General features: G+C 48.6%; 1 protein-coding gene across 2 annotated transcripts in view; it reads right to left on the reverse strand.

Annotated features, from left to right (window-relative positions):
• GRIK4 (glutamate ionotropic receptor kainate type subunit 4) overlaps positions 1 to 26,277 on the reverse strand; it is a 204,722-nt gene that overhangs the window by 3,533 nt on the left and 174,912 nt on the right. For both annotated transcript variants that reach the window (XM_059488214.1, XM_059488215.1), the window contains 7 exons: positions 25,466 to 25,669; positions 16,049 to 16,162; positions 9,642 to 9,751; positions 6,608 to 6,781; positions 5,386 to 5,551; positions 2,387 to 2,612; positions 777 to 905 (listed from right to left, as the gene is read on the reverse strand). In XM_059488214.1, the coding sequence (XP_059344197.1) occupies positions 777 to 905; positions 2,387 to 2,612; positions 5,386 to 5,551; positions 6,608 to 6,781; positions 9,642 to 9,751; positions 16,049 to 16,162; positions 25,466 to 25,669 (1,123 nt within the window). The remainder of the gene's footprint in view (positions 1 to 776; positions 906 to 2,386; positions 2,613 to 5,385; positions 5,552 to 6,607; positions 6,782 to 9,641; positions 9,752 to 16,048; positions 16,163 to 25,465; positions 25,670 to 26,277) is intronic.

Genomic DNA, 26,277 nt, shown 5'->3' on the forward strand with positions numbered 1-26,277 from the left:
CTGTCTGCAGAGCAGCACTGCCCAAAAGTGAGCATCACCTCCCAGCAGGAACTGCACAGACACACACACCTACACCTGCTGCAAGGTCAAAACTCCAAAAGAGCTTCCCCAGCCCTGGCTTGGTTCTTTTCTCTGCTCCCACAAAGGTCACAAGGCTGTGCTTTTAACTGGGGGGCCTGCTGGCCTCGCAGAAAACACTTGCTGAGGAAAGGGCCGCTGCCAAAACTAAAAAATGCAGCAACTGTGTTAAGCTGGCAACTGCTCTCATGCTGGGACATCAGCCTAATGTGGTGGCTTTTACGGCAATTTGCATAGCATTACCCAAAAGAATTTGCTCCTCAGTTTACAAATGTGCTAATAAAGTCCTTGTGTCCCTTCCCCTGGCTGTTTAAAAGATGCTTTCACATGAAGCCATTAACTAGCGGGCCTGTGGTGGAGATCCATCTCCCTTCAAGGAACCCAGGATTTTGGTCTGATCCCTTCAGCCATCCATTTTCCCAGACATTCATTAGAAGCTAATTTACCCTCCATATGCCTCCAATATTTGTCATTTGGTTGTTCCCGCTATCTCTGCCCCAGGCAAAAGCACACAGCGTGAGGCGCGGCGGAGCTGCTCGGCTTTCTCCTTGAGTTGTGAAGGGAGGAATCTCAGGTCAGGAGAAGGGGAAAAAGCAATTCTCAGGCAGAAAACCTGTCAGACACACAGCTGGGTGTCCATCCTTGCACCTCTGGCCAGGATTTTTCTGTGCCTGGTCACTTGGGAGTGCAGGGCTTACCTTTGGCTCTGTGGTCCTCCTCTTTGGGGCACTTCCCTCCTTCCCACCACTTGCGCTTCAGGATCTCCAGGCGGTTGTTCTCCTGCAGCTGGAGGATGGCCAGGTCGAATTCGTCACGGAACACGGAGCCTGCAACGCCGAGAGGGACGTGGTAGGGCCCCACCTTCCTCCCCATCATCATCCTCGCCCCACCCCAGCGTGCCCAGCTAGCACAGCTCCTCTCTGGGTGGCTTGGAGGGGCTGTCAGCCCATGCCTAGCATGGAAAGCTGCAGCCACCCCACTGGGAATGTCACCTGGTTAATGTCACCTGCAGAGGGTGACTTTACCTGCCCACCAGGAGCCACACAGGCCACTGGAGGAGCTCCATGGCAAGGGGAGCTTTGGGTTTTGAATGAGCAGCTCAGTACCCTGCTTCTGCAGACCACAGAGGTCCCTGTCTTGTCATTCCACCTCCAATTCCACCTCTCTTGTCATTCCATCCCCAACTTCACCTTGTTCTAACGCTCCTTCCCTCAACCTGGTCACAGAAATCCTGAGCTGGAAGGAGCCCAAGGATCATGGAAGCCAAAATGTCCATGCTGGAGGAGCTCAGTTCTGTGCTGGGCACAGAGCTTGCTGCAGTCCCAGTGTCTGCTACCAGAGATCCTTGTCTGCCACCAGAGATCCTTGTCTGCTACAAGAAATCCTTGTCTGCCACCAGAGATCCCGAGGAAGGGCCATGGGAAAGACTCTGCTTCTCCCAGTAACTCTGCACTATTGTCCCAGCCAGCAGCTTTCTGCTCCTCTTATCTGCTACGGTTTCACTGTTTAACAAGACAATGTCAGAACAAATTTAGCCCTGAAGGTAGGGATTTGTACTCACTTTGATCAGGTTGCTGTGACTTTACAAGCTTACCCATGTTCCCTAAACTAGAGTGGCTGTTTGTGTGACGGGGGCCTTATGTAATCCACCTCAACTTTGTGTTGCTAAATGCCAGGGCTTAAAGGTCAGGACAAGGCTTCCAGGCTGTCCAAAAGACCAGCGGATCATCGTTTGGAATAACAACTAAACCCTTATTTAGTGTTGGTGTTCTCTTGTGAGCTCATGCATTTGAAAGACAAAACCCCTGCATTTGTTAAACCTGGTGAGAGCCAAGTCTCTGGCCTGCAGTTTCAAGAACCACCAGCTGTTATGACATCCCTGCTAAAAACTACCAGAATTGCCACAGCATTACTTCGACATCACTTCTGGGATTAAAACAAGGAGCACGAAACGATGCACAAACACTGGTTGGGGAAAGGAAACAGCAAAGAGCAGGTATGCAGAAAACAAGCAGCAATTTTGAGACATCTTTCACATGAATCATCAAAAGAGCCATGGTCGCGTCTCACATGGCTCTGGACCAGAGCAGGGTCTCACATCTGGCTCTGGACCAGAGCAGGGTCTCACACATCTGGCTCTGAACCACAGCAACATCTTGCACATCTGGCTCTGAGCATGGGCAAGAGGTAAGAGATAAAAAGGACCCTGTGAGATGCAACGTTGGCTTTTAGAGCCGGCGCAGCCTTTGGAACGCTCCGGTCCTCTGCCGACAGCCGAGAAGGACTAGAATTGTTCTTCACTGCCTACCGACGGGCATGCCAATCCCGTAGCCCTTGGTGTCCAGAAGGCCCCCGACCTGCGTGAGGTTGCAATTGCGCTGCCGATAATACTCGTTCATGGTGGACTCCAGCAGGAAGGCGTAGTTGGAGTTCAGCACGCGCGCGATCCCTTCCTCCGTGCTCTTCACGAAGACGCTGGGCTGCTTGGAGTACATGTAATTCCACATCCGCTGGTACGTCTGGTAGCGGGAGTTCTGCAGGGGGGGAAAGAGGCAGCCACGGCTCAGGGAGGAGATTTTGGGGTAAATTAGATCCCGTCCTAGGTTACAATATTAAGATATTGACCACAAATTCCCAAAAAACTCGCTTTCTTTTCAAACCAGGACACCATCGCCAAGAGCTGCTGAAACCAGGAGGAGCTGGTCCTAGGTTACAATATTAAGATATATTCTATCGACCACAAACTCCCAAACAACTCACTTCCTTTTCAAACTAGGACACCAGTCAAGAGCTGCTGAAAGCAGCAGGGGCATTTTTTCCTTATCTCCTGTTAATGGGTCCATCAATGCCTTGCTGCATGACTCAGAGACAATTCCCTCTAGGAGCTATTTCTGTTTAATGAACCCACCACATGACTCAGAATGATAACAGCCCATTGTGAGATGCTCCAGGGGGGAGGAGCCAAGCATCCCCACCTGGATATAATCTGGGGTTTGTGACAGAACTCCCTCCAGGAGCCATTTCTGTTTAATGGACCGCTACATGGCTCACAAAATGATATCAGCCCATTGTGAGATGCTCCACCCAGGGGGAGGAGCTAAGCATCTCCGCCTGGACATAATCTGGGGTTTGTGACAGAACAGGCAGTCTTTCCACTTGATTCCCAGAAGAATGACTGTCTTTTCCACTGGATCTTTACTACACCCTTTCTACAGCATCCCAGCTCCACCAGACCCACATCTGCCACTCCAGGAGGGCTGCAGCCACCAATCCAACTAGACTGCTACCAACACCCTGACCAACAGGGGGTCAGGTTGCATTCTGACCCCATCAGTGGTTTTTTCTTTTGTATTATTGCATGTATTTTGGTTTTCTTTTCCCTTTTTCCTAATAAATTTTATTTCTGACTTGAAGTCTCTCACTGGCTTTGCTTTCAAACCAGAACAGACCCATAAAATTAAACCTCCATAACAGGCACTGCTGCAGAAAAGCCACAATGGAGAGAGGAATCAAATCTGGTTTCAGACTCAGGAAGGATTTTGGTGCCTCATCTTTGTTTATCTCAAAGAGGCCCAAATGTGTTGAGAGTTTGTTGGAAAAGCTGGGCATGAAACACCCAAATTCCAACAAAGTCTGGCAAAACAAACTAAATTCAATTTTAGAAAAAAAAAATCATAATTTTTGTGACCACATATCAAAAACACACAAAAATCAGCTCCTGCTTGGTTGGTTGATTGAAACCTCTGGGTGCTCACACCATACTGACCATCCCTCAAACACTGTCCCAACAGTTCTTCGGTGTCAGAGCCAGACTCCAGCACCCTGAGGAGGGCACTGAGGGCTGGGGGCAGCACAAAAGCTCTCTGCAGATTGTTGCTCACAAATTTAATTCAAAAAATAATCCAGATTTGGTTCACCCCCCTGTGAGGGAACTTAAAGTGCTTGCTGAAAAGGACTGGAGTTTTTTTGTCATTGATTGCAATAAACCAAAGCTCAGCCAGCCCCAAATCCTCAGAGCTGGCTGGTGGCTGAACCACCTTGGTCTGATGAAAAGAGAGCTGAGAATGATGAATCTCTTATGCCTGTGCAGAGCAGAGAGTGAAAGCTGCTTGCACAAAGACTGAATATAAACATACCCTGCTCTGCATGAGCATTTTCATACTGTCAAGGGCTCGTTTTCTGTGGCTGGTGAGCGATGCTGGAGAGCCTCAGGGAATCTGCTGCTGACCCAGTTCCTGTCCTCATCTGTCCAGCTCTGTCCTCTGGGTGCAGCCACTTGGGCAGGAGACAGATGAGCAGGGGGGGTTTGGTTCTGTTTCACTGCATTTTTAGACCTTAAACTGTGTGTCAGTGTCAGGGGAAGCACTGCCAGGACAAGGTGCCTCAGGAGGGGACAAACATTCTTTCGTGCACCCAGGAAGGGAGGGGGATGGAGGCAGTTATCATCACTATTTAACCTCCCCATCCTTACACCAGAGGAAAATGGATCTCAACACAGTTTAAATCACCACAAATAGGACAAAACCCTCTTTTCCTAATTTCCTCTCTCGTTTCCTCACTGCCAGGCAGTGCACAGACACAGCCAGGGGTTTAAACTTGAAAGCTTTCCTCAAGTGAGCCCCTCGTATACAACCACCCCCCTCACTTAGGCCCTGCTAAGCTCATTTTAGATGTAAAGTCTGGCTTAAAAGTAGCTCTTTTCCATACCCCTGAAGAGCATAAAGTTGGCCTGAAAAGCTCAGGCTGGCTCCAGAGATTTCCCAGCCTTCCAAATTCAGTTCAGACTCAGAGTGAGGCGAAAGAGTGAGAACAAGCTTTCTCTCCTTTTGGAATTTCAACAAGCAATAAATAAATAAATAATCCTCAAGCGGTTCTTTGTGCGTTTCAGAGTGCTGCAGAAAAGATTCACTCATTTATTTCCCTTCTGAGCAGAACGGGGAAGATAAAAATTAAATTGGGCTAAATGGCCCGCATAACTTTGCATACACTTGACTTATTTCAGTGCCACTGACCTCACACAGGCTCCAACACTTTGCCTGGGTTGTGCAAATGTTTCTTTGCTTATCCCACCTGAAAGACTCTCAAAGAAAAGCTAAAACCATGTGGAGACCCGTGAAAATTTGAATTCCTTGTTGAATTCCCTTTCTGTGTCCTCCACCGTGCCTCTCCCACCATTCATCCTGTGCAGGGATCTCTCCAGAGTTGGAGTGACACAGGGGCACAGCAGGCTCAGGCGACACCCCAAAGTGATTGAGGGGAGCCCTGTGCACCCCCTGCCCCCCCAGGCAGCCAAAGAATTGGGTTTACTTGGAAGAAGGTCATGCTGGAGCCGCCGTGGATGGTGCCGTACTCGATGGTGGTCTGGTCAGCGAGGTCATCCACGGACTCGATGGGCACGTCCATCCTCTGCACGGTCAGGAACGCCGCCAGGTTGGCCGTGTAGGAGGAGATGATGATCAAGGTGAATGCCCACCTAAGGGGAGGGAAGGGAAGGTGTGGTTTCCCCCAGGAAATCTGCTCTCCATCCCCACCCTTTGCCTCGCAGAATCCCAGAATCACTGAGGTTGCAAAATCCCTCTGTCACAGACATCTTCTATGAAAAATCCTTTCCTTAGGATTTTTCCTCCTGAGAAGCTGAGAGGCCTCAGGAACAAAATGTAAACATTGATTATCTGCTGCTGAGGAATGCAACAGGTGCATCTGGGATTGGTCTTATGTGGTTGTTTCTAATTAATGGCTGTGACCATGTTCACAGGGGTTTTCAGGATGAAGGAAGAGATGTAGATCTGACTCCATATTTCAGAAGGTTTGATTTTTTATTTTATGATATATATATTACAATATAACTATAGTAAAAAGAATAGAAGGAAAAGTTTCATCTCAGAAGGCTAGCTAAGCTAAGAATAGAAAGGAATGAATAATAAAGGTTTGTGTCTCGGACAGAGAGTCCAAGCTAACTGGGCTGTGATTGGCCATTAATTGTAAACATCTAAGATAGGCCAATCACCTGTTGCATTCTACAGCAGCAGGTAATCACTGTTTACATCTTGTTCCTGAGGCCTCTCAGCTTCTCAAGAAGAAAAATCCTAAGAAAAGGATTTTCATAAAAAGATGTCTGCGACATAATGGCCAATCACAGCCCAGCTGTCATGGACAGAGAGTCCAAACCACAAGCCTTTGTTATCATTCCTTTTCTATTCTATTCTTAGCCAGCCTTCTGATGAAATCTTTTCTTCTATTCTTTTAGTATAGTTTTAATATAATATATATAATAAAATAATAAATCAGCCTTCTGAAACATGGAGTCAGATCCTCGTCTCTCCCCTCATCCTCAGACCCCTGTGAACACGGTCACATCCCTCCAAAACCATCAGTCCCCATGGGTCACCCAGACAAGTGAGAGCCACATCCAGTCCTCCTCGAACACCTCCTCCCAATGTCCCACAGCCCTTCCCATGAAGAATTCCCTCCTGCACATCCCTCTGCCCAGAGAAAGCCCCCTGGAAGGAGGAAGGGCTGCCCTCCTTACCAGACGCCGCTGACGCAGCGCGTGGACAGAGCCTGGGGGGCGATGGTGGAGCCCTGCTGCATGAACCCCCCCACGGGGAACCACAGCGAGTTCCCCAGCGAGTACTGGTTCACCAGGAGGTTGCAGCGACCTTGGGAGCAGGGGTGGGGGCTGTACCACTCGTACGGTGTCAGCCTGAAAGGAGGAGAAAAGGAGAGCTCAGGGAACGCGCTGGGAAATGGGACACTCTAAAAAAAAAAACACAAAAGAGAAGAAAGCTGTGAAGCTCCAGCTCTCCTGGAGGCAGAGCTTTCTGAGGAGGAAATGCTTTGCTGTCAGTTGAGGCCCAGGGCTCAGAGCTGTGTGAAACGTTTGCTCGAAGGCTCAGGAGCCAGAGGCTTTCTTGTAAAGATTTGCACAAAACTTTGAGAGGCTCTGCTGTGGGCAGCTCTGCGTGCGTCCTGCAGATCCACACCACAGCAGGAGCTCCAGATGTGCACGGACTTGATGGGAAGTGGAAATCAAACATCTCTGGCTGTGCTCCCTGCCGGAGCACGAGCACTGATGGGAAGTTCAAACGCAAAGTGTTTGAGCCCTGACTGCATTAAACCATCAAGGAAAACTCTGTTGGTGCAAAGGGTTGCTCTGAGAAGGTCTGAGCTGGAGCTGGAAGCTGAGTGCTGCTGTTTCAAAGCATCCCATCCTTCAGGGACAGGACAGAGGTGGGAATGGGAAATGTCTGAGCCTGTCACTGCTGTGACTGCATCTCTTTCTCTTTTGCTGTTTCCAGTTCCCTGGTTGCTAAGAAAGTCTGCTAATTAATGTGCTGCGCTCCATACTGCTCTAGCTAAGAAATCTGGGGCCTGGGAGGGTCATTTTGGGGCTACTGCCAAAACAGCTGCAGGGCTGTGCCAGCTCACATCACATTTAGCCAATATCAGGGAGCTCTTTCCATCCCTGCATCTCCTCTCTCACTGTGTGCCAGGCAGCACGAGGAGGTTATTTCCTGCAGACCCTCCATGGTGGATCAAGCACTGGCAGCAAACCCCAGAGCTCTGGAGAGTCTGCAGCTCACAGGGCCAAGAGCTCCTTCCTGCTGAGCAAGGCAGGGAGCAGCAGCCAAAGCTCCCTCCCCAGAGGGGAGCTGGGCAAAGGCACCTTTTTGGAGCATCATATTTAAAACATGAGGAAGGGGCTGAAGAGGCACCAGCTGTGCATAATTCAATGGTTTCTCCAGACCTGCATTTCTGAGGCTGTAACAGCACTCGAAGAACCCATTAATGCCCTGTCAGGATGGCAGCTTCAGCCACGCTGAGGGAGCCAGTGACAGCACTGTCCCAATTTGTAATGAGAATTGGGCACTGAGGGTCCCTGTATGATGAGAATTGGGCACTGAGGGTCCCTGTATGATGAGAATTGGGCACTGAGGGTCCCTGTGCAAGGAGAATTGGGCACTGAGGGGTCCCTGTGCAAGGAGAATTGGGCACTGAGGGTCCCTGTGCAAGGAGAATTGGGCACTGAGGGTCCCTGTGCAATGGGAATTGGGCACTGAGGGGTCCCTGTGTAACAAGAATTGGGCACTGAGGGGTCCCTGTGTAACGGGAATTGGGCACTGAGGGGTCCCTGTGTAATGGGAATTGGGCACTGAGGGTCCCTGTGCAAGGAGAATTGGGCACTGAGGGTCCCTGTGCAAGGAGAATTGGGCACTGAGGGGTCCCTGTGCAAGGAGAATTGGGCACTGAGGGTCCCTGTGCAAGGAGAATTGGGCACTGAGGGGTCCCTGTGCAAGGAGAATTGGGCACTGAGGGGTCCCTGTGTAACAAGAATTGGGCACTGAGGGGTCCCTGTGTAATGGGAATTGGGCACTGAGGGTCCCTGTGCAAGGAGAATTGGGCACTGAGGGTCCCTGTGCAAGGAGAATTGGGCACTGAGGGTCCCTGTGCAAGGAGAATTGGGCACTGAGGGGTACCTGTGCAAGGAGAATTGGGCACTGAGGGGTACCTGTGTAACAAGAATTGGGCACTGAGGGTCCCTGTGAAAGGAGAATTGGGCGCTGAGGGGTCCCTGTGTAAGGAGAATTGGGCACTGAGGGTCCCTGTGCAAGGAGAATTGGGCACTGAGGGTCCCTGTGCAATGGGAATTGGGCACTGAGGGTCCCTGTGCAATGGGAATTGGGCACTGAGGGGTCCCCAAAGAGCCAGGGAGCCCTGAACAGTCCCTGGCACACTGTGCCTGTGACAGCCCCTCCACAGGGCTGTGGGCAGGGCAGGGAGAGCAGCACTGGAGCTCCATGGGGGCTGTGTTGGGGTGAGCACTCAGAGAGGTGTTTTGAGACTGATTGAAATTGGAATTGGTCACAGGGGAATGGAGCTGAGAGCTGCTGAGCCAGGCTCTGCATTCAGCTGATCAAAGGTACCCATGAACTTCCCTGTGCTCCACAAACTGGGGAGCCAGACATCACTGGAATTCGTGGTGGAATTCATGCCCACACCTCAGAATGGATTTGCAGGTTCCTAACAGCCTCCAAAGCCTCCAAACCTCGGGACAAAGGGGCAAAAAATCTTCTGAGGGAGCATTTAAACAGCACCAAAACCTTCTCCAAAACCTTCTCCCACCACCTCTGGGCTCCACTGTGGCCAAACACATCCTGCCCCAGGGCATGGCGGCCATCCCAGTGTGGGGACACAGTGACAAACCTCAGTGCCCAGCTGGCACAGGGCTGGCACATGGTGACAAACCTCAGTGCCCAGCTGGGACATGGTGACAAACCTCAGTGCCCAGCTGGGACAGGGCTGGGATGGTGACAAACCTCAGTGCCCAGCTGGCACAGGGCTGGGATGGTGACAAACCTCAGTGCCCAGCTGGGACATGGTGACAAACCTCAGCCCCAGCTGGGACATGGTGACAAACCTCAGCCCCAGCTGGCACAGGGGGCAGGGATGCTTTGTGCCAGCCCATGCCGGGCAGCTGGGGGCACAGGATGTCCCCGTGTCCCTCTGGGCCTGCAGGGACACTAGGTGGCACCGCGAGGAAGGGAAAGGCACCGCGACATTACCGAGCCACCAGGAAGAGGACGCAGCTGACGGCCAGGTAGGCGAGCAGCATGAAGAGCCAGACGCCCGGAGAAAAAGGGTCCAGGAAGGAGAAGTAACCGGGTCTGCGGCCCTGGAGAGGGGAAAAGCAAAGGAGAGGGTTGGAAGAGGTGGGAATAGCTCTAGAAGGGCAAGAGGGAAATTGCCAGCGCTGGTGGCACTGCAGGAGGGACGTGGATAAATGGGGGAAAGGGGAGAAATAGGAATAAAAAGGGGAATGGGATAAATGGGAGAAGGGGGTAAATGGGATAAAGGGAAATAAATGGGAGAGGGGGAGAAATGGGAGAAATGGGGAAAAGGGGATAAATGGAAGAAGAGAGATAAATGGCGGAAAGGGGAATAAAAAGGAAAAGGAGGATAAATGGGAGAGGGGGGATAAATGGGGGAAAGGGGGGAAATGGGGCAAAGGGGATAAATGGGAGAAGGGAAATAAATGGGAGAAGGGGAGAAATGGGAGAAAGGGGGAAAATGGGGCAAAGAGGATTAATGGGAGAAAGGGGGAGAAATGGGGCAAAGGGGATAAATGGGAGAAATGGGATAAACATCGAAGGGGGATAAATGGGAGAAAGGGGAATAAAAAGGGGACGGGGGCCAAAAGGGAGAAGGAGGATAAGTGAAAGAAAGGAAATAAATGGGAGAAAGGGATGAATGGAAGAAAGGGGATAAATGAGGCAAAAAATGTAAAAGGGAGAAGGGAAATAAATGGGAGAAAGAGACAAAAAGGAGAAGGGAAATAAAGGAAAACAAAAAAGGAGAAGGGGAGTAAATGGGAGAAAGAGGGATAAACAGGAGAAATAAACAGGAGAAGGGGGATAAACCAGGCTTTGGAATGGCCTTGCAGGGCAAACAAGTGACAGCAACCTCACAAATGAGTCCTGCAGCATCTCCCCACTGCATTCATCCCCTAAATCTGTTTTTCTCCCCATTTTTGTTCCTCCAGGCAAAGAAAGAGATGAATTGAGAGAAAAACGAGGCAGTCACAGCATTCTGTCCCTCCCTGGCAGGGTTTGCTGTACCCCCCATCCTTGTCCACCCCACATTTAACTGGGCAGAAAAGAATTCACAGGGAAATATATCTGTGAAGCAAAACGAAAAAAAAATAAATTTCAAAACTTCTCCCTCTGGCCTTGCAAAGTTTCTTCTTTTACAAAAACCCCAATAAAATTATTACTTTTATCTCAGCGAACAGGATATTTTTATCTCCAGGATGCGTCAGAATTTCCTGGTTTTTTCCTCAGCAAACCACCTTTCCTTAAAAAAAAAAAATAAAAAATGAGGCTTCACTGCTAGAAAAAGCAGGTTGATCTTCATTTGATACTTTCACAAGGATGCTGCCACCACCAGAAAATCATCAAACGTCACCATATTTGTGCAAAAGAGGGAGAATAATTTTTTTTGGAGAAGTTTCTCAAAAAGCCAAACACCTCCCATCTGAGGTGTATTTCTCCTGTCAGCACCAGCTCTGTGGATGCAGCTCCTCTGAAAGGAAAGAAAAGCTCAAGCACAGCCAAGGGAGATGATCCCATAGCTCATAGAAACTTGAATTTTCTGTCCCAAACCACACATTCAGTCCTGGCATCCCTAAAACAGCTCCACACCGGTAACTGGGAAGCTTCCCACGAGGAAGAGCTTTGCAAAGGTTTTTTTAATTTTTTTTTTTTCCTTCCCCAGACTTAGACCAGAATTTTAAATTCCACATCCAAATCTTGCTGTTTTACTACTAAATGTTATGCAAAACCTGATTTTCACAAGGTCCTGGCAGTTCGGCTGGAGACTCGAGCCGTTGCTAGAAAAGGCAACAGTTGTTGCACAAAAATCTTCCCCTGCTAAAAATACCCAGGATCCTGTGAAATCCTCGGCTCCAGGCACCATCTGGGAACCTGCAAGGTGTCAGGAACCTTCCCCAGCAAACCCTGCCTGCAGGAAAAACCCAGCACCACACCACAGCCCGTGCCTGCATCCTCCAGGATGAGGTTTTGGGATCTGCACGGTCCCAGGGGGTTGGAAATGAAGGGGTTTTTGAGGTCCCTTCCAAGCCAAACCATTCTGGGATGAGCAATTTTAGAGGGTCTGGCCTGGGGAGGATTTGGGCAAATGGATGGGTTGAGGAGCAGTGGTTCAGCATCCATGCTCAGATTAATTTAAAGTCAATTCCCAAGGAAAATTCAGGTCCTCAGATGAATTTTCAGTCAATTCCCAAGGAAAAGTTCAGGTTCTCAGATTAAGTCAGCTCCCAAGCAAAAGTTCAGGTTCTCAGATTAAGTCAATTCCCAAGGAAAAGTTCAGGTCCTCAGATTATTTTTAGTCAACTCCCAAGAAAAAGTTCAGGTTCTCAGATTAACTTTAAGTCAATTCCCAAAGAAAAATTCAGATCCTCAGATTAAATTTCAGTGAATTCCCAAGGAAAAATTCAGGTTCTCAGATTAAATTTCAGTGAATTCCCAAGGAAAAATTACGGTTCTCAGCTTTACTTTAAGTCAAATCCCAAGGAAAAGTTCAGGTTCTCAGATTAACTTTACTTCAATTCCCAAGGATTAATCTGAGGACCTGAATTTACTGAAAGTTAATCTGAGGACCTGAAATTTTCCTTGGGAATTGACTGGAAATTAATCTGAGAACCTGAACTTTTCCTTGGGAATTGATTTAAAGTTAATCTGAGGACCTGCCCACCTGCCCAAGGGTGGCACTGCCAGAGCTCTCCCTTTTGCTTAGCCCAACTTGTCTTAAACTCCCATAAATCCTCTTTTATTTGCATCCTCCATTGTTTCCCCTTCTCCCTGAAGCTCAGGAGAGGCCAGATCTCCCCCAAATTCCAGCTGTTCCCTCTGGCTCTCCTGGGAGCCCCTCAAACTTTGCTCCTCCTCTTCCTCAGCAGCTCAAGCAGCTCGGTAACTCCTTATTCCTCCTCAAGGATGAAATGAGGCCCTGGGGAGGCAGCAAAGAGTGCAGGGCACAGGCTGCAGCTCCTGAGCTCATCATTCCAGGGATTGACCCTCCCTGGCACCCCAGAGCTGGCACAGCCTCTCTGTGAGATCCTGCCATGACAAAATCCCTTTCTGCAATTAAAGCCTTGATGTCTTCTTTATATTCCTGGGGCAGTTTGTCAATAAATTACTCTCATTAAGGAAACTGCGTTGGAAGCTTTAAATCTCCAGCTTTAGGCAGTGAATCTCTCCTGTGCATCGCCCCTCAGACTTTGGTTCCCCTCTTCCTCAGCAGCTCAGTAACTCCTTATTCCTCCTCAAGGATGAAATGAGGCCCTGGGGAGCCAGCAAGGTGTGCAGCTCCTGAGCTCATCATTCCAGGGATTGACCCTCCCTGGCACCCCAGAGCTGGCAGGGAGCTCACAGACCCTGCCAGAGCCTCCCCCTGTGAGAATCTCTCATGAAAAAATCCCTTTCTGCAATTAAAGCCTTGATATCTTCTTTATATTTCTGGGGCAGTTTGTCAATAAATTACTCTCATTAAGGAAATTGCGTTGGAAGCTTTAAATCTCCAGCTTTTTGGCAGTGAATCTCTCCTGTGACTTTACAGTTGTAGAAGTTCTGGTTCTTTTCAGCTCCAGTCATTTCCAGGCTGCTGGGACATATTCTTTTCATTCACAGTTGTGGGTAAGAATAAAGATATTCTGTTCCCACGGAGGGCACAAACTCTCTCTTATCTGTCTGTTTTGAAGATGGGAATGACAATATCTGGAGTCTGTCAGATATTTTTAGGCAGTCCCAATAGAGCTTTGTTAATTGGAAGAGCTATTTTTCCTGGAATAGATATGTTCAAAATGTCCAATAATTGATGAAGGTCTCAGATGGATGTGGGAGAGATTAATTTACCCTCCTCCTAAGTTGTTCTTGGAAATCTTCATTTTTTTTCAGCCAGTGAGCAGCAGTTTGCTGGGAAGATGTTGGTGACTGGAGAGCTTGGACAAGGGGGACATTTGGGAAGGAGAGGACAGCCCTGGATTTGTTGTTTTCAGCACTCCCTGCCCTGAACATGCAGAATCTGGAGGAACCCCTGTCAGCCCCATCAACGCCATTTCTCACAAGGGATTTCCCTAAAAAAGCGGGCAGAGAATTCTGTCCTGCATCTGGAAGTCAGAGGGAAGCAAAAAAACCAGCCTGGGGAGGCAGAAATGCTGATGTGGGCTTGGTCCAGCTGCAGGGCTCTGAATCAGGGCACATCCCAGGGTAACCACACCTGCTCCATCCCAAGATATCCACACCTGCTCCATCCCAGGATATCCACACCTGCTCCATCCCAGGATATCCACACCTGCTCCAGGACACATCCCAGGATATCCACACCTGCTCCATCCCAGGATATCCACACCTGCTCCATCCCAGGATATCCGCACCTGCTCCAGGGACACATCCCAGGATTTCCACACCTGCCCCAGAGACACTGAACCAGGATACTCTGGGATGTGCCCTGGTTTGGTGCCCTGCAGCTGGACCAAGCACACATCAACATTTCTGCCTCCCCAGACTGAGTTTTTGTGCTTTCCCTCTCACTGCTCCAGGGGCACATCCAGATCCCTCATTTTCCTGCCCCAGGGGCACATTCTGATCCTTCCTTTCCCTCTGGGCTCAGTAAAAGCCCTGCACAGGCTGCTCCGATCCCTGACTCTCATTTGGAGCCCCCACATGGGCTCACAATGACCAATTTTTGCTCCATTTGCACATTGCCCCCCACCCTGCTCTGGTGGGGAGGGATCCTGGCTGCCAGAGCTCTCAGGAGGGGGCTCAGCCTCTCTCAAGGCTCCTCTGGCTGGAATGAAGGAGTTTTTCCATCCATCCTTCCCATCTTGTGTCCTCTGCAGCAATCAGTTCAAACCACTTAAAGCCTCAGCTCACTTGGCTGTGCATTCTCCCAGCCTCCATCTCCTCATTTTGGAGGCAAAGACTTTCAGGTCTGAGCAGCCAGAATCATGTCCAGTCCCTCATTCCCTGCCACAGAGGCAGGATGTGAGCAAAATGGGTAAATTCTGATTTATCCCTCCCTGCACAAACGACCCTGGGCAGTGATTCCAGCCCCTGCCAAACCCAGGGACTGCTCAGAGCTCCTCATCCACCTCCTGCCATCCCCACATCCCCCTGGATGGGCAGAATGGGCAGCAAATAAAACCAACCAAGCCTTTTTCTCTCTGAGGAAGCCTGTTAGAGCTGCTGTGTCAGAAATCCAGCCTTGATTGTATCACAAGCAGCGAAATTGAGAAAAATGACAGCCCTGGTTAAAGCTGCCATATTTGGTTATGTGTGATAAGAGGCGCAGGCTCTGTGGTGGCTGGGTTGGAGGCGTGGGGAGGAGAAAGGGCTGAGAAATCACTTGCCACTGGAGCTACATGGAAATGAAAACAAAATGTCATCACATTTGAAGGAGCCCGGGGTGTGCAGAGAGCTCCTCAGCGAGGAAGAGGCTCATTTGTGGTTATTTATTAGGCTCCATCTCATCCCAGCAGTGATTAGCACACGTCAGCTGCAATTTTTGACATTGCAGAGGTGGATTTTGGGGTGGGGAGGAGAAGGCTGAGGGGCTGCTCTGCAAACCACATCCTTAAAGGAAAACCAGAAGTGTTTTCTACATTTTCCCCTCCCTTTCCCCATTTCTCCTTCCCTTTCCCCATTTCTCCCTCCCTTTCCCCATTTCTCCCTCCCTTTCCCCATTTTTCCCTCCCTTTCCTTCTTTTCTCCGTTTTACCTCCCTTTCTTCATTTTCCCTTTCCCCATTTCTCCTTCCCTTTCCCCATTTTCCCCTCTCTTTCCCAATTTTCCCCCCCCTTTCCCCATTTTTCCATCCTTTTCCCCATTTTCCCCTCCCTTTCCCCATTTTTGCATCCCTTTCCTCGTTTTTCCCTCCCTTTCCCCATTTTTCCCTTCTTTTCTCAGGTGGGAGAAGGCAGCAAGAGAGCAAAGCTGGGACCAGGAATGGCCCCAACACCAGCAAGGAGCACCCACAGATATCCCAGCCAGTTTTACCACTAAATCCAACTGGAAGGTGACTCCAAGCCGAGTTTCTGCAATTCCAGCCACACTTCTGCACCTCTCCAGCCAAACCTGCCCTCAGCACACCTCACCCAGTGGCCTTAAAGCTGCTTAAAATCACTCTAAAACCATCCTGCAGCCCCCACCATGCCAAAAACCCCCATTATGTGCCCTGGGAGGAGTGATGAGAGAAGCCAAAGGGCTGGGGGATGAATAGGAAGGAAATTCACCAATCCTGACACGCAGCAGAGAAAGAGAAAAGCAGGAAATAAAGGTTGAGCGCATTTGCGTTTAAATAAGAAACCCAAATGTTTTTTATGAGTCGTTCATTATCCTCCCCTAAGCAGGCAAATAATGGAGGGACATAAATGGCACTGAAATCAGGCTCTTACCATGTGGACCCTGTAGAGAATGCTGATGCCCAGAGTCATGAAGGGCTTGGAGAAATCGATCACCTTCTCGCGCTCCGCCGTGATCGTCAGCCCCGCCACGGCCAGGTCGGCTTTCTGGGCAGGAGGGACACAGGGAGAGGGTCAGAATGCTGGGAAAGAGCAAAGCTGGGGCCACACAGCACCCCCAGGCCCGCAGGGGGGTGTCCCACCTTCCAGGGACAGCAGGAGCTCCCCACACCTGCCTGGCTGGGTTCCACACAGCCCCAAGCAAACTCACCCCAAAGTTTAGCCCGCCCTGTGGTCTGGAGCAGTCGCCCCATTTTGCCTTCCCTTTCTCCAGTTTCCTTCCCTTTCTCCATTTTTCCCTCCCTTTCCCCGTTTTTTCTCTCCTTTTCCCCAATTTCCCCTTCCTTCCCCCATTTTTCCCTCTCTTTCCCCACTTACCTTTCCTTTCTCCATTTTTCCTTCCGTTCTCATCCTTCTCTCTATTTTTCCTTCCCTTTCCCCACTTCACCTTTCCTTTCCCCATTTTCCTTCCCTTTTTCCATTTTTCCTTTCCCTTCCCCATTTTTTTTCTCTCTTTCCTCATTTTCCCTTCCCTTTTCCCATTTTCTCTCCTTTTTGCAATTTCTCCTTCCTTTTCCCCATTTTCCCTCCCTTTTCCCATTTTTCCCCTCCCTTTCCCCATTGCTCCTTCTCTTTCCCCATTTTCCCCTCCCTTTCTTCATTTCTCCTTCTCTTACTACATTTTTCTCCTCCCTTTCCCAATTTTTCTCTCCTTTTCTCCATTTCTCCTTCCTTTTCCCCATTTTCCCCTCTACTTCCCCATTTTGCCTTTCCTTTCCCCATTTTCCCCTCCCTTCCTCCATTTCTCCTTCATTTCCTCCATTTCTCCCTCCCTTTCCCCATTTTTTGCCTCCCTTTCAAGCTGGAGCAGCTCCTTCCCCCAAGTGCTCACAGCCCAATTGCCATTTTTATTCATTCAACGCATTAAAACCTGGAGTTATAAACCAATAAATATGATATTAATCCATAGAAAACAAATAAATATTATATTAATCCATAGAAAATACAACCTCCCCCTCTCTCTGCTGAACACAGCTGTCCCTTCTGGTACAAGCAGGAGGGGGACAAAGCAGCGTCCTCACCCCTGAGCCATGGAGTTCACAAACCTGACAAACCCAGACCTCCAGAACTGCAGATCAGTCTCCAAATTAAAAAGAAATAAAATAAAATTCAGAGGACTGGCATGAAAGTTTGCAGATTGACCTGCAAAGCAAATGAGATTAGGGGGGAGAAAAAAAAGAAAAATAACTTCTTCTCATGTTAATACCCTTGTAATATAGATAAGGGATTTGAATTTTAAATATTATTTTTATTACTTTAGCTCTTTTAATGTCCATAATTGCTTTCCGTAAAAACGAAACCTCCACTCCCTTATCCATTTGTTTCTCTGCTTTGCAGGAAGATGATTATGCATGTGGAAAAAAGAGATGATGGGGGAGAAAGAAAAAGCTCTTTGCACTTTTTGTCCCTAAATTTCAAAAGGTCTGTGCAGATGCCAAGGCACCATGGGCCTGATGGAGGTGCTGGGAAAAGCTGCAAAAGGGAAGAGCAGAAGAGGGAAAAGAAGGAAAAAGGAAAGGAAAAAGGAAAAAGGAAAAAGGAAAGGAAAGGAAAAAGGAAAGGAAAGAGGAAAGGAAAGGAAAGAGGAAAGGAAAGGAAAGGAAAGGAAAGGAAAGGAAAGGAAAGGAAAGGAAAGGAAAGGAAAGGAAAGGAAAGGAAAGGAAAGGAAAGGAAAGGAAAGGAAAGGAAAGGAAAGGAAAGGAAAGGAAAGGAAAGGAAAGGAAAGGAAAGGAAAGGAAAGGAAAGGAAAGGGGAAAGGAAAGGAAAAAGGAAAGGAAAAAGGAAAGGAAAAAGGAAAGGAAAAAGGAAAGGAAAAAGGAAAGGAAAAAGGAAAGGAAAAAGGAAAGGAAAAAGGAAAGGAAAAAGAAAGGAACCAGGAAAGGAACCAGGAAGGGAACAAGGAAAGGAACCAGGAAAGGAACCAGGAAAGGAAACCAGGGGAGGGAAAGAAAGGGAAGCAGGAGAGGGAAAAAAGAAAGGAACAAGGAGAGGGAAAAGAAAGGGAAGCTGACTCACAAGCCCAAGAAGGGGTCACAGAGAAGGTGACACCTCCCAGGCCCTGCAAGGCTGCCTGGACATGCTCAGTGGACATTTTGGAATTGTTTCCAAGCAGCTCTTACAGATTCCTGAGAGGTTCAGGCTGCACTGAATTAGGAGCTGAGCAGAATTTCTGCACAGGCAGACATTTACCCACAGGCTGTTTAAAAGGCACCAATAATCCCAACGTGGTGTGTGAGCAGTTGAGCCCTGTGTAAACACCAGCAGATCACTGAAACGGGATCAGTTCATCTCTGGAACGTGGCATGTGGAGGATTTTATCCATGAGGAAAGCCTAAAGCCTCCTAAACCCCTCTTGTCTCCACTTAAAAGGTTTGTAGGTGCCATTGTCCTATTTCCTAAACCAATTTAAAGGTTTCTAAGTGTCATTGTCACATTTCCTAAACCACTCAAAAGGTTTGTAGGGGTCATTGTCCCATTTCCTAAACGCCTCTTCTCTACTTAAAGGGTTGTAGCTGCCATTGTCCATTTCCTAAACCACCTAAAGGGTTTGTAGGTGCCATTATCCCATTTCCTAAACCACCTAAAGGGTTTGTAGGTGCCATTATCCCATTTCCTAAACCTCTCCTGTCTCCAATTAAAAGGCTTGTAGGGGCCATTGTCCCATTTCCTAAACCCCTCTTCTCTACTTAAAGGGTTGTAGGTGCCATTATCCTATTTCCCAAACCCCTCCTGTCTCTACTTAAAGGGTTGTAGGTGCCATTGTCCTCCCAGCAAAGCCCCTGCTGAAGGCACAGCTCGGTCTGACATAGAATTCTCCTCCCAGTTCTCCAAATTAAACCAAATCCCACCAGCAAAGCCACAGACTGAAGCAGAAGGTAAAACTGCCAAGGTAAAAGGGGTTCATGCCAAAGCTTGCAGGAAATTTTCATTCCTGTCCAGGGGTAAATTTAAAGGTGCTGTTGAAGGAGCTGCAGCATCCCCAGGTTTGGGGTCCTGACCATTCTCTGGGGAGAAACAACACCTTGGTGTAGCTGAATCATCATCAGCAACCTGAACTGCTCTTCCCTACACAAAATCAGTGCAAATCCATCCCCTCCCTCTGTCCTCAGAGCAGAGACACAGCACAGCCTTCCCCAGCACTCAGACTCCCCTCTCTCATCTCCAGGGGCTTCTGCCATTCCATCAGAGTTGTTTCCCTCTGCTCATTCCCTGCTCACTTTTCAGAGGGGCAGAACTTTCTGCAGCAGAGCTCCAGCTCCTCATCATTCCCCCTCTCTCTTCTCTCTGCAGGCTCAGTCATGCAAGTTAAGAGCTGATCTCTGATAGCAGCAAACTTTGATCTGGGAATGGCATGCAAAGAATTCTCTGCCTGAATTTCATCCATTTCATGCTCTCAGCTCTGCTTCCTGACAAAACTTCTTGTGATTCACCGAGCTCGGTGGAGCTACAGAGGAGCTCTGCAAACCTGAGTTCCCTCCGGCCTCCCCACCTGAGCACAGCAGGTGTTGGGGTTTTATGGGAAATGGATTTTGCTTTGTGCCCCTGCTCTCTGTCCAGGTCTGGGCTCTGGGGAGATGTCAGGAGCCAGGACATCCCTCTGTCTGTCCTGAGCAGCCCAGACCCCGCCAGGGGGCTCAGAGACCCTGGCACAGAGCCCAAAATGCCCCTGTGCGTTTGGTTATGACCCATGGAGCAAATTACCAACCTTAGATGAAGACCAGCAAGCCACAATACTTTAAATAGAATAATAGTGAAGTTATCAGGGGGTGGAAAAGTAGATTTTGGGGTTTTTGGTATGGCAAGATGGAGGAACTGGGCTTGTCCAGCCTTTCTCCTTCTTCTCCTTCTTGGCCTCCATCTTCTGCTGTGATGGTGGCACTTTTGGATTGGTTTAGAGTAGAAGCTCACTGTCTAACACAGGTGATAGGTATTGGAAAGTAATTGTAAATATTGTACAGGCAGTTTTTAGTATAAAGACATAACACTGCCCTGGGGCAGGCAGAGTGCCTGGACTGTCTTGCTGAGCTGACCTTGGCAAGGCAGGAGAAAATTTTTTAAAGATAAGATACAATAAACAACCTTGAGACTGAGAAATTAAGAGCCCTGACTCCTTCTTCAAGCGCTGGGCTGGGAAAAGAGACTTTGGAACTTTTCTCGGGGTCACTGTGAGCAGCGAGAGATCCCGACAAGGAGAGGAAAAAACAGGAGGGAAAGGATGGATGGGGGGGAAGAGAGGCTGGTTTTCATCCTGCCAGCACACTTGCAGCTATAAATGTTGGCATGAAATAGGCTTAGAAAAAGACCCAGAGCTTTTTGGGAGTGGAGACAAAAAGCAACAGCACTTCTCTCAGCAACACACGCCCAAGCAAGGCCAGAGCCTCGCTGGGTGAGAGCAAACCCAGGTGGGCTGGCGTGCCAGACACAAGCTGCCCCAGCACCGCCCTACCTGGCATCCCCGCGGGCTCTGCCTGCATCAGGGCTCTGCAGAGGACACCAAACACGGGGGCTGAGCCAGGCTCCTGAGGAGGAACAACAATGAAGCATCCTCCAGGAGCAAATTGCAGGGACTGCCAGTCCAGCCGCCCCCTCGCCGCGGCTCTGCCAGGGCTCAGCTCGGAGCTGGCGGGGATGAACGGGCCCTGACGTCAGCCCCAGCCCCAAGAGAGCCCAGAGAAGCCTCCCACGGCATGGGATGGCAGGAAGCAGCTGGGGAAAGAGCTCAGATGAGGCCCCACAGAGACCCCAACCCTGTGCCAGGCTGTGGGGACACTGCAGAGAGTGAGGCTCGGGGACGGGGATGTGTCAAACCCCAGGACAGCTCTGTGAGCTCAGGGCTGGTGTAGCCATGACATTTTCTGAAAAATCCTTTCCTTAGGATTTTTTCCTCCTGAGAAGCTGAGAGGCCTCAGGAACAAAATGTAAACAATGGTTATCTGCTGCTGTGGAATGCAACAGGTGCATCTGGGATTGGTCTCATGTGGTTGTTTCTAATTAATGGCCAATCACAGTCGGGCTGTCCAGACTGTCTCAGTCAGTCACAAGCCTCTGTTATCATTCCTTTTCTATTCTTAGCCAGCCTTCTGACGAAATAATTTCTTCTATTCTTTTAGTATAGTTTTAATATAATATATGTCATAAAATAATAAATCAGCCTTCTCAAACATGGAGTCAACATTCTCGTCTCTTCCCTCATCCTGGGACTGAAGGGAAAGCAGTGCCTGGCCACCAGGAAGGAAAACCAGCACCCCAAAGCTTTAAGGGATTTCCCTGTTCTTGGTATTGCTGCTCCTGAGGCTGGACAAGATGGACAACTTCATGTCCCTCACTTTAAAAAGGGCTTTGATCCCCTCTGATCCTGGCCAGATTCGAGCCAGGCATGGTGGGACAAGGCTGAGGCTGTGAAAATGCATCCCTTGGTTTGTGCCAGCCGGGGAATTCATTTCAGCTCGAGGATGTGCTGGGGAGGGAGAGAAGGGGAAAAGCAGCACCAGGGACTCTGAGCCAGAGCTGCACTGCAGCAGCCAGGAGCAGGATGTAATTCTTCCAGCCCAAATGCCCTTTAAGTCTCTGATGCCAGAGAGGAGGAGATGAGAAGATTTGTTGTTCCCCCTTGTTTGTCTGTGCCAGAGCCAGCAAGGCTGACAGGCAGAGTGGCTTTAGTGCCCTGCTCACTCCAGGAATGAGCTGGGTGCTCAATCTCCCTGCCCTGCCTGCTCAGAGGGACAAATTAGCCCAGGCTTTTCTGCATTTGTGACATCTCTCACTGCAGGATGGGCTTGGGGAACGCCTCATCTGGAACTGGAGTGACAGGACAAGAGGGCTTTGAACTGAAAGAGATTTTGGGAAGGAATTCTTGATGAGGGGCTGGGATGGAATTACCAGAGGAGCTGAGGCTGTGACATCCCTGGGGATGTCCGAGGCTGGATAAGGCTTGGAGCAACCTGGGGTAGTAGAAGGAGTAAAGGGGGTTGAAACTAAACCACCATTCTGTGATTCTGAGTCCTTCCAGGTGATTTCTTCCAGGCCAAACCTCCATGAGGTGATCACAAACTGTGCAGGATTCCCAAGCCATCCCTGTCCCCTCTTCCTCACCCCCCAACCTGTTTTGTGAGCTGATCACTGTCACAGATTTCTTTTATGGAAAATCCTTTCCTTAGGATTTTCCCTCCTGAGAAGCTGGGAGGCCTCAGGAACAAAATGCAAACAATGGTTATCTGCTGCTGTGGAATGCAACAGGTGCATCTGGGATTGGTCTCGTGTGGTTGTTTCTAATTAATGGCCAATCACAGTCAGCTGGCTTGGACAGAGAGCCCGAGCCACAAACCTTTGTTATCATTCTTTCTTTTTCTATTCTTAGCCTGCCTTCTGATAAAACCCTTTCTTCTATTCTTTTAGTATAGTTTTAATGTACTACATATAATAAAATAATAAATCAAGCCTTCTGAAACATGGAGTCTCATCCTTAGACCCCTGTGAACACGGTCACAGATCACAAATTGTGCAGCACTCCCAAGCCATCCCATCCCCTCTTCCTCACCTCCCAACCTGTTTTATTGACCTGCTCACAAGATTTGTACTGCTGAATTTGAGTCAACAACAGATTCATGTTTGTCCAGCATCCTGCTCAATCATACCAGGGTGCACAATTAGCTGTGATGGAATTCCCAGGGCTTAAGAACAAATCAATAACTGGTTAATTCAGAAGCAATAAAATGAAACATTTTCCCCTCAATAGCCCAGAGTTGCTCTGAGGAGATTCCATGCCACAGAGGGATTACAGGGGAGGCTGGATAATTCTGTGACCTTTTGGCCCTGCACATTAAGTGAGTGTGAGTCAAACTTTATTTTCTGATGGCTGATCAGGATCAAGGCGAAATTATTTTCCTACACTGACACTGTGCTGGACACAGGCAGAGCTTTCATTTTTGGGAAGGACTGGGGACTTTTGTGAGAGGTTTGTGCCCCAGCTGATCCCCTTTGTGTCCTAAAGGGGCAGAATAAAATTAGAAATATATATATATATATAAAATTAAATAGAATATAAATATATAAATATACAAATATTTATATAATATTCTATATAATATATAATAATTAAATATAAAACCATATAATAAAATATAAACATATAAATATATAATTTATATAAATCCACTGAAAGAGGAATATGTGCACCCAACACAGGATCTGCTGGATGCCATGGGACAGGGGTAAACAAGGATGAACTTCCTTGGGGACTGACTGTCAAGGATGGACAGAAGCCCCTTGGGCAGTGAAATGCCCTCAAAAACCAACATCCCAGGCAGCCCTGAATAAATTGATCAAAAACTTTCTGAAACCATCATAAAAACTCTCAGGGATATAGGGATAACAAGAGACAAAGCTGTTTCTCTTCCCCAATTTGTGATCCAGCCTCACAGGCTCTGACAGCTCTGCCCTGCAGAAGAAGTAAAAAACTTTCTTAAATAAACCCTGCTTGAGCTGCAGAAGAAACAAACGGTTTCTGTGTGAAGATAACGCTAAAATGCTCATCACTGGAGAAAAACAACCTTCCAGAAGGTCCCATTTAATGAAGAGGCACTGACAAGGTTAGGAGGCCAAAAGTTTGCTGGCTGTTCCTTTCTTTTGAGGTCTCAGCTCCTTCCTTTTCCCCAAAGGAATGTTGCAGGAGTGTAATTGTGTGTGCACACACACACAGAGACACAAAAATGGATAAAAACGGTGCCAATAGCCTGGAGCATTTGCAAACAGCCTCACAGAAGCTCTTGGAGAGGAGCAGATGGAGGTGGGATCTCAGCTGGCACCGAGAGTGACTGCTCAGGGATGGGTGACCCCAGAGACAGGGGGAGCTCAGGGGAGTCTCCAGGCTGTTCAGTGCCCTGTCTGTGACCCTCACAAAACACAAAATCCCTCCCTCTTGCAGACAAAGAGCTGTCCCAGCTGACCTCAAACGCTCAGCTGAAACTCCTGAAGTGGGATGAGCATCGCCCTGCATCGTGAGGATGCAGGGGGAGAAGCAGGAGGTGCCAGTGGGCATTTCTAGGGATCCTGGATCCTTAAAGACCACAGAACCATGGAAAAGACCTCCAAAACCCTCAAACTTCCATCCCGAGCTTCAATCCTTCCATCCTCAACTTCAATCCCCAGCTCCCAACCAAATTCCACTGTGCCAAATAAACCACAGAGTGAAGTGATGCTCATTTTCCAGGGAGGAAAGATCTGGAAAATGAGCATCACTTGGAAGATCTGGAAAATCACGGTCCAGCTGTGTCGAGGCGCTAAGTAGTCACAGGTTTTTATTATTCATACTTTGCCAGCCTTCTGATGTCTCCTTTCTCTTTCTTTTAGTATAGTTTTAGTGTAGAATTTTTAATATAATATATATCATAAAATAATAAATCAGATGGAGTCAAGATTCTCATCTCTTCCCTCATCCTGGGGACCCTCAAACACCACCACAATTATTGCTTTCATTTTTCCCTGAGGCTTCTCAGCTTCCCAGGAGAAAAAAAACAGGGATGTGGAAATCCAGGGATCTTTCTTTTCGTATAGTTTTTGTGTAGCATTTTTAATATCATATTTATCATAAAATAACAAATCTGCCTTCTGAAACATGGAGTCAAGATTCTCATCTCTTCCCTCATCCTGGTGACCCTCAAACACCACCACAATTATCGTGTTCATTTTTCCCTGAGGCTTCTCAGCTTCCCAGGAGAAAAAACAGGGATGTGGAAATCCAGGGATCCATTGTGTGAATGCCACACAAACCCTCTGCTCCAACCTTCCCAAAACGGACTAAAACCCAACCCATCCTCATCACTACAAAACACGGTGACTTTGTAGCACCAAAGCCCATCAGAGCAGAGTTTTAAAGAACAATTAATCCACTCACCCTGGCTATGCACTCCCCAACCATCCCTGTCCCGATTCCATTGGCCTTGGGGACGCCGTAGACGCCGTTGCCCACCAGGTGGATTTTGTGGTTGAAGCACAGGAAAAACCCAACCCATCCTCATCACCACGAAACACAAAGGCTTTACAGCGCCAAAGCCCATGAGAGCAGAGTTTAACAGAGCAGCAAATCCACTCACCCTGGCTATGAGCTCCCCAACCATCCCTGTCCAGGTTCCATTGGCCTCGGGGACGCCACAGACGCCGTCGCCCACCAGGTGGATTTTGTAGTTGAAGCGCAGGAAAAACCCAACCCATCCTCATCACAACAAAGCACGGCGGCTTTGCAGCGCCAAAGCCCATCAGAGCAGAGTTTTAATTAACAATTAATCCACTCACCCTGGCTATGAGCTCCCCAACCATCCCCGTCCAGGTGCCGTTGGCCTCGGGGACGCCGTAGACGCCGTCGCCCACCAGGTGGATTTTGTAGTTGAAGCGCAGGATCTCGGCCAGCTCCTTCAGCATGTCCACGCAGAAACCCTCGTAGCGGTCGTTGCCTTCCAGCTCCTGGTGGTTCCACTTCAGCATTAAGTAAGGGTTTTCCTGCAGTGAAACTGGGCAGCTGTCATTCCCATCTTAGCCGAGGCGTCCCGCCAGCACCGAGCAGGGAGGGCAGAGCTCATGGGGTGGGGTTGGGAGAAACCTTAGAAAATGGCTGGTTCTAACCCCAAAGATGGGAAAATGTCTAGTTCTAACCCCAAACATTAGAAACCATCTGGTTCTAACCCCAAATATTAGAAAACATTTAGCTCTAACCCCAAATATTAGAAAATGTCTGGTTATAACCTCAAACATTAGAAAACATCCAGTTCTAACTCCAAACTTTTAGAAAATGTTTAGTTCTAACCTCAAAGCTTAGAAAACATCCAGTTCTGACTCCAAAGCTTAGAAAATGTCTGGTTCTAACCCTAAATATTAGAAAACATCCAGTTCTAGCCCCAAACCTTAGAAAATGTTTAGTTCTAACCCCAAACCTCAGAAAACTTTTAGTTCTAACCCCAAACCTTAGAAAACATCCAGTTCTAACCCCCAAAAGCACATCCCAGCACAATGGATCCCTCTCAAACTGGATGAGGAAAGACTGGGAGCTCATGTCTCCACACTGGTGCTCCCTGGCCCCTGCTGTGTAGAGGTGCAGATTTATCCTGGTT

Source organism: Ammospiza nelsoni, chromosome 24 (genome assembly GCF_027579445.1).
Source record: "Ammospiza nelsoni isolate bAmmNel1 chromosome 24, bAmmNel1.pri, whole genome shotgun sequence".
NCBI lineage: Eukaryota > Metazoa > Chordata > Aves > Passeriformes > Passerellidae > Ammospiza > Ammospiza nelsoni.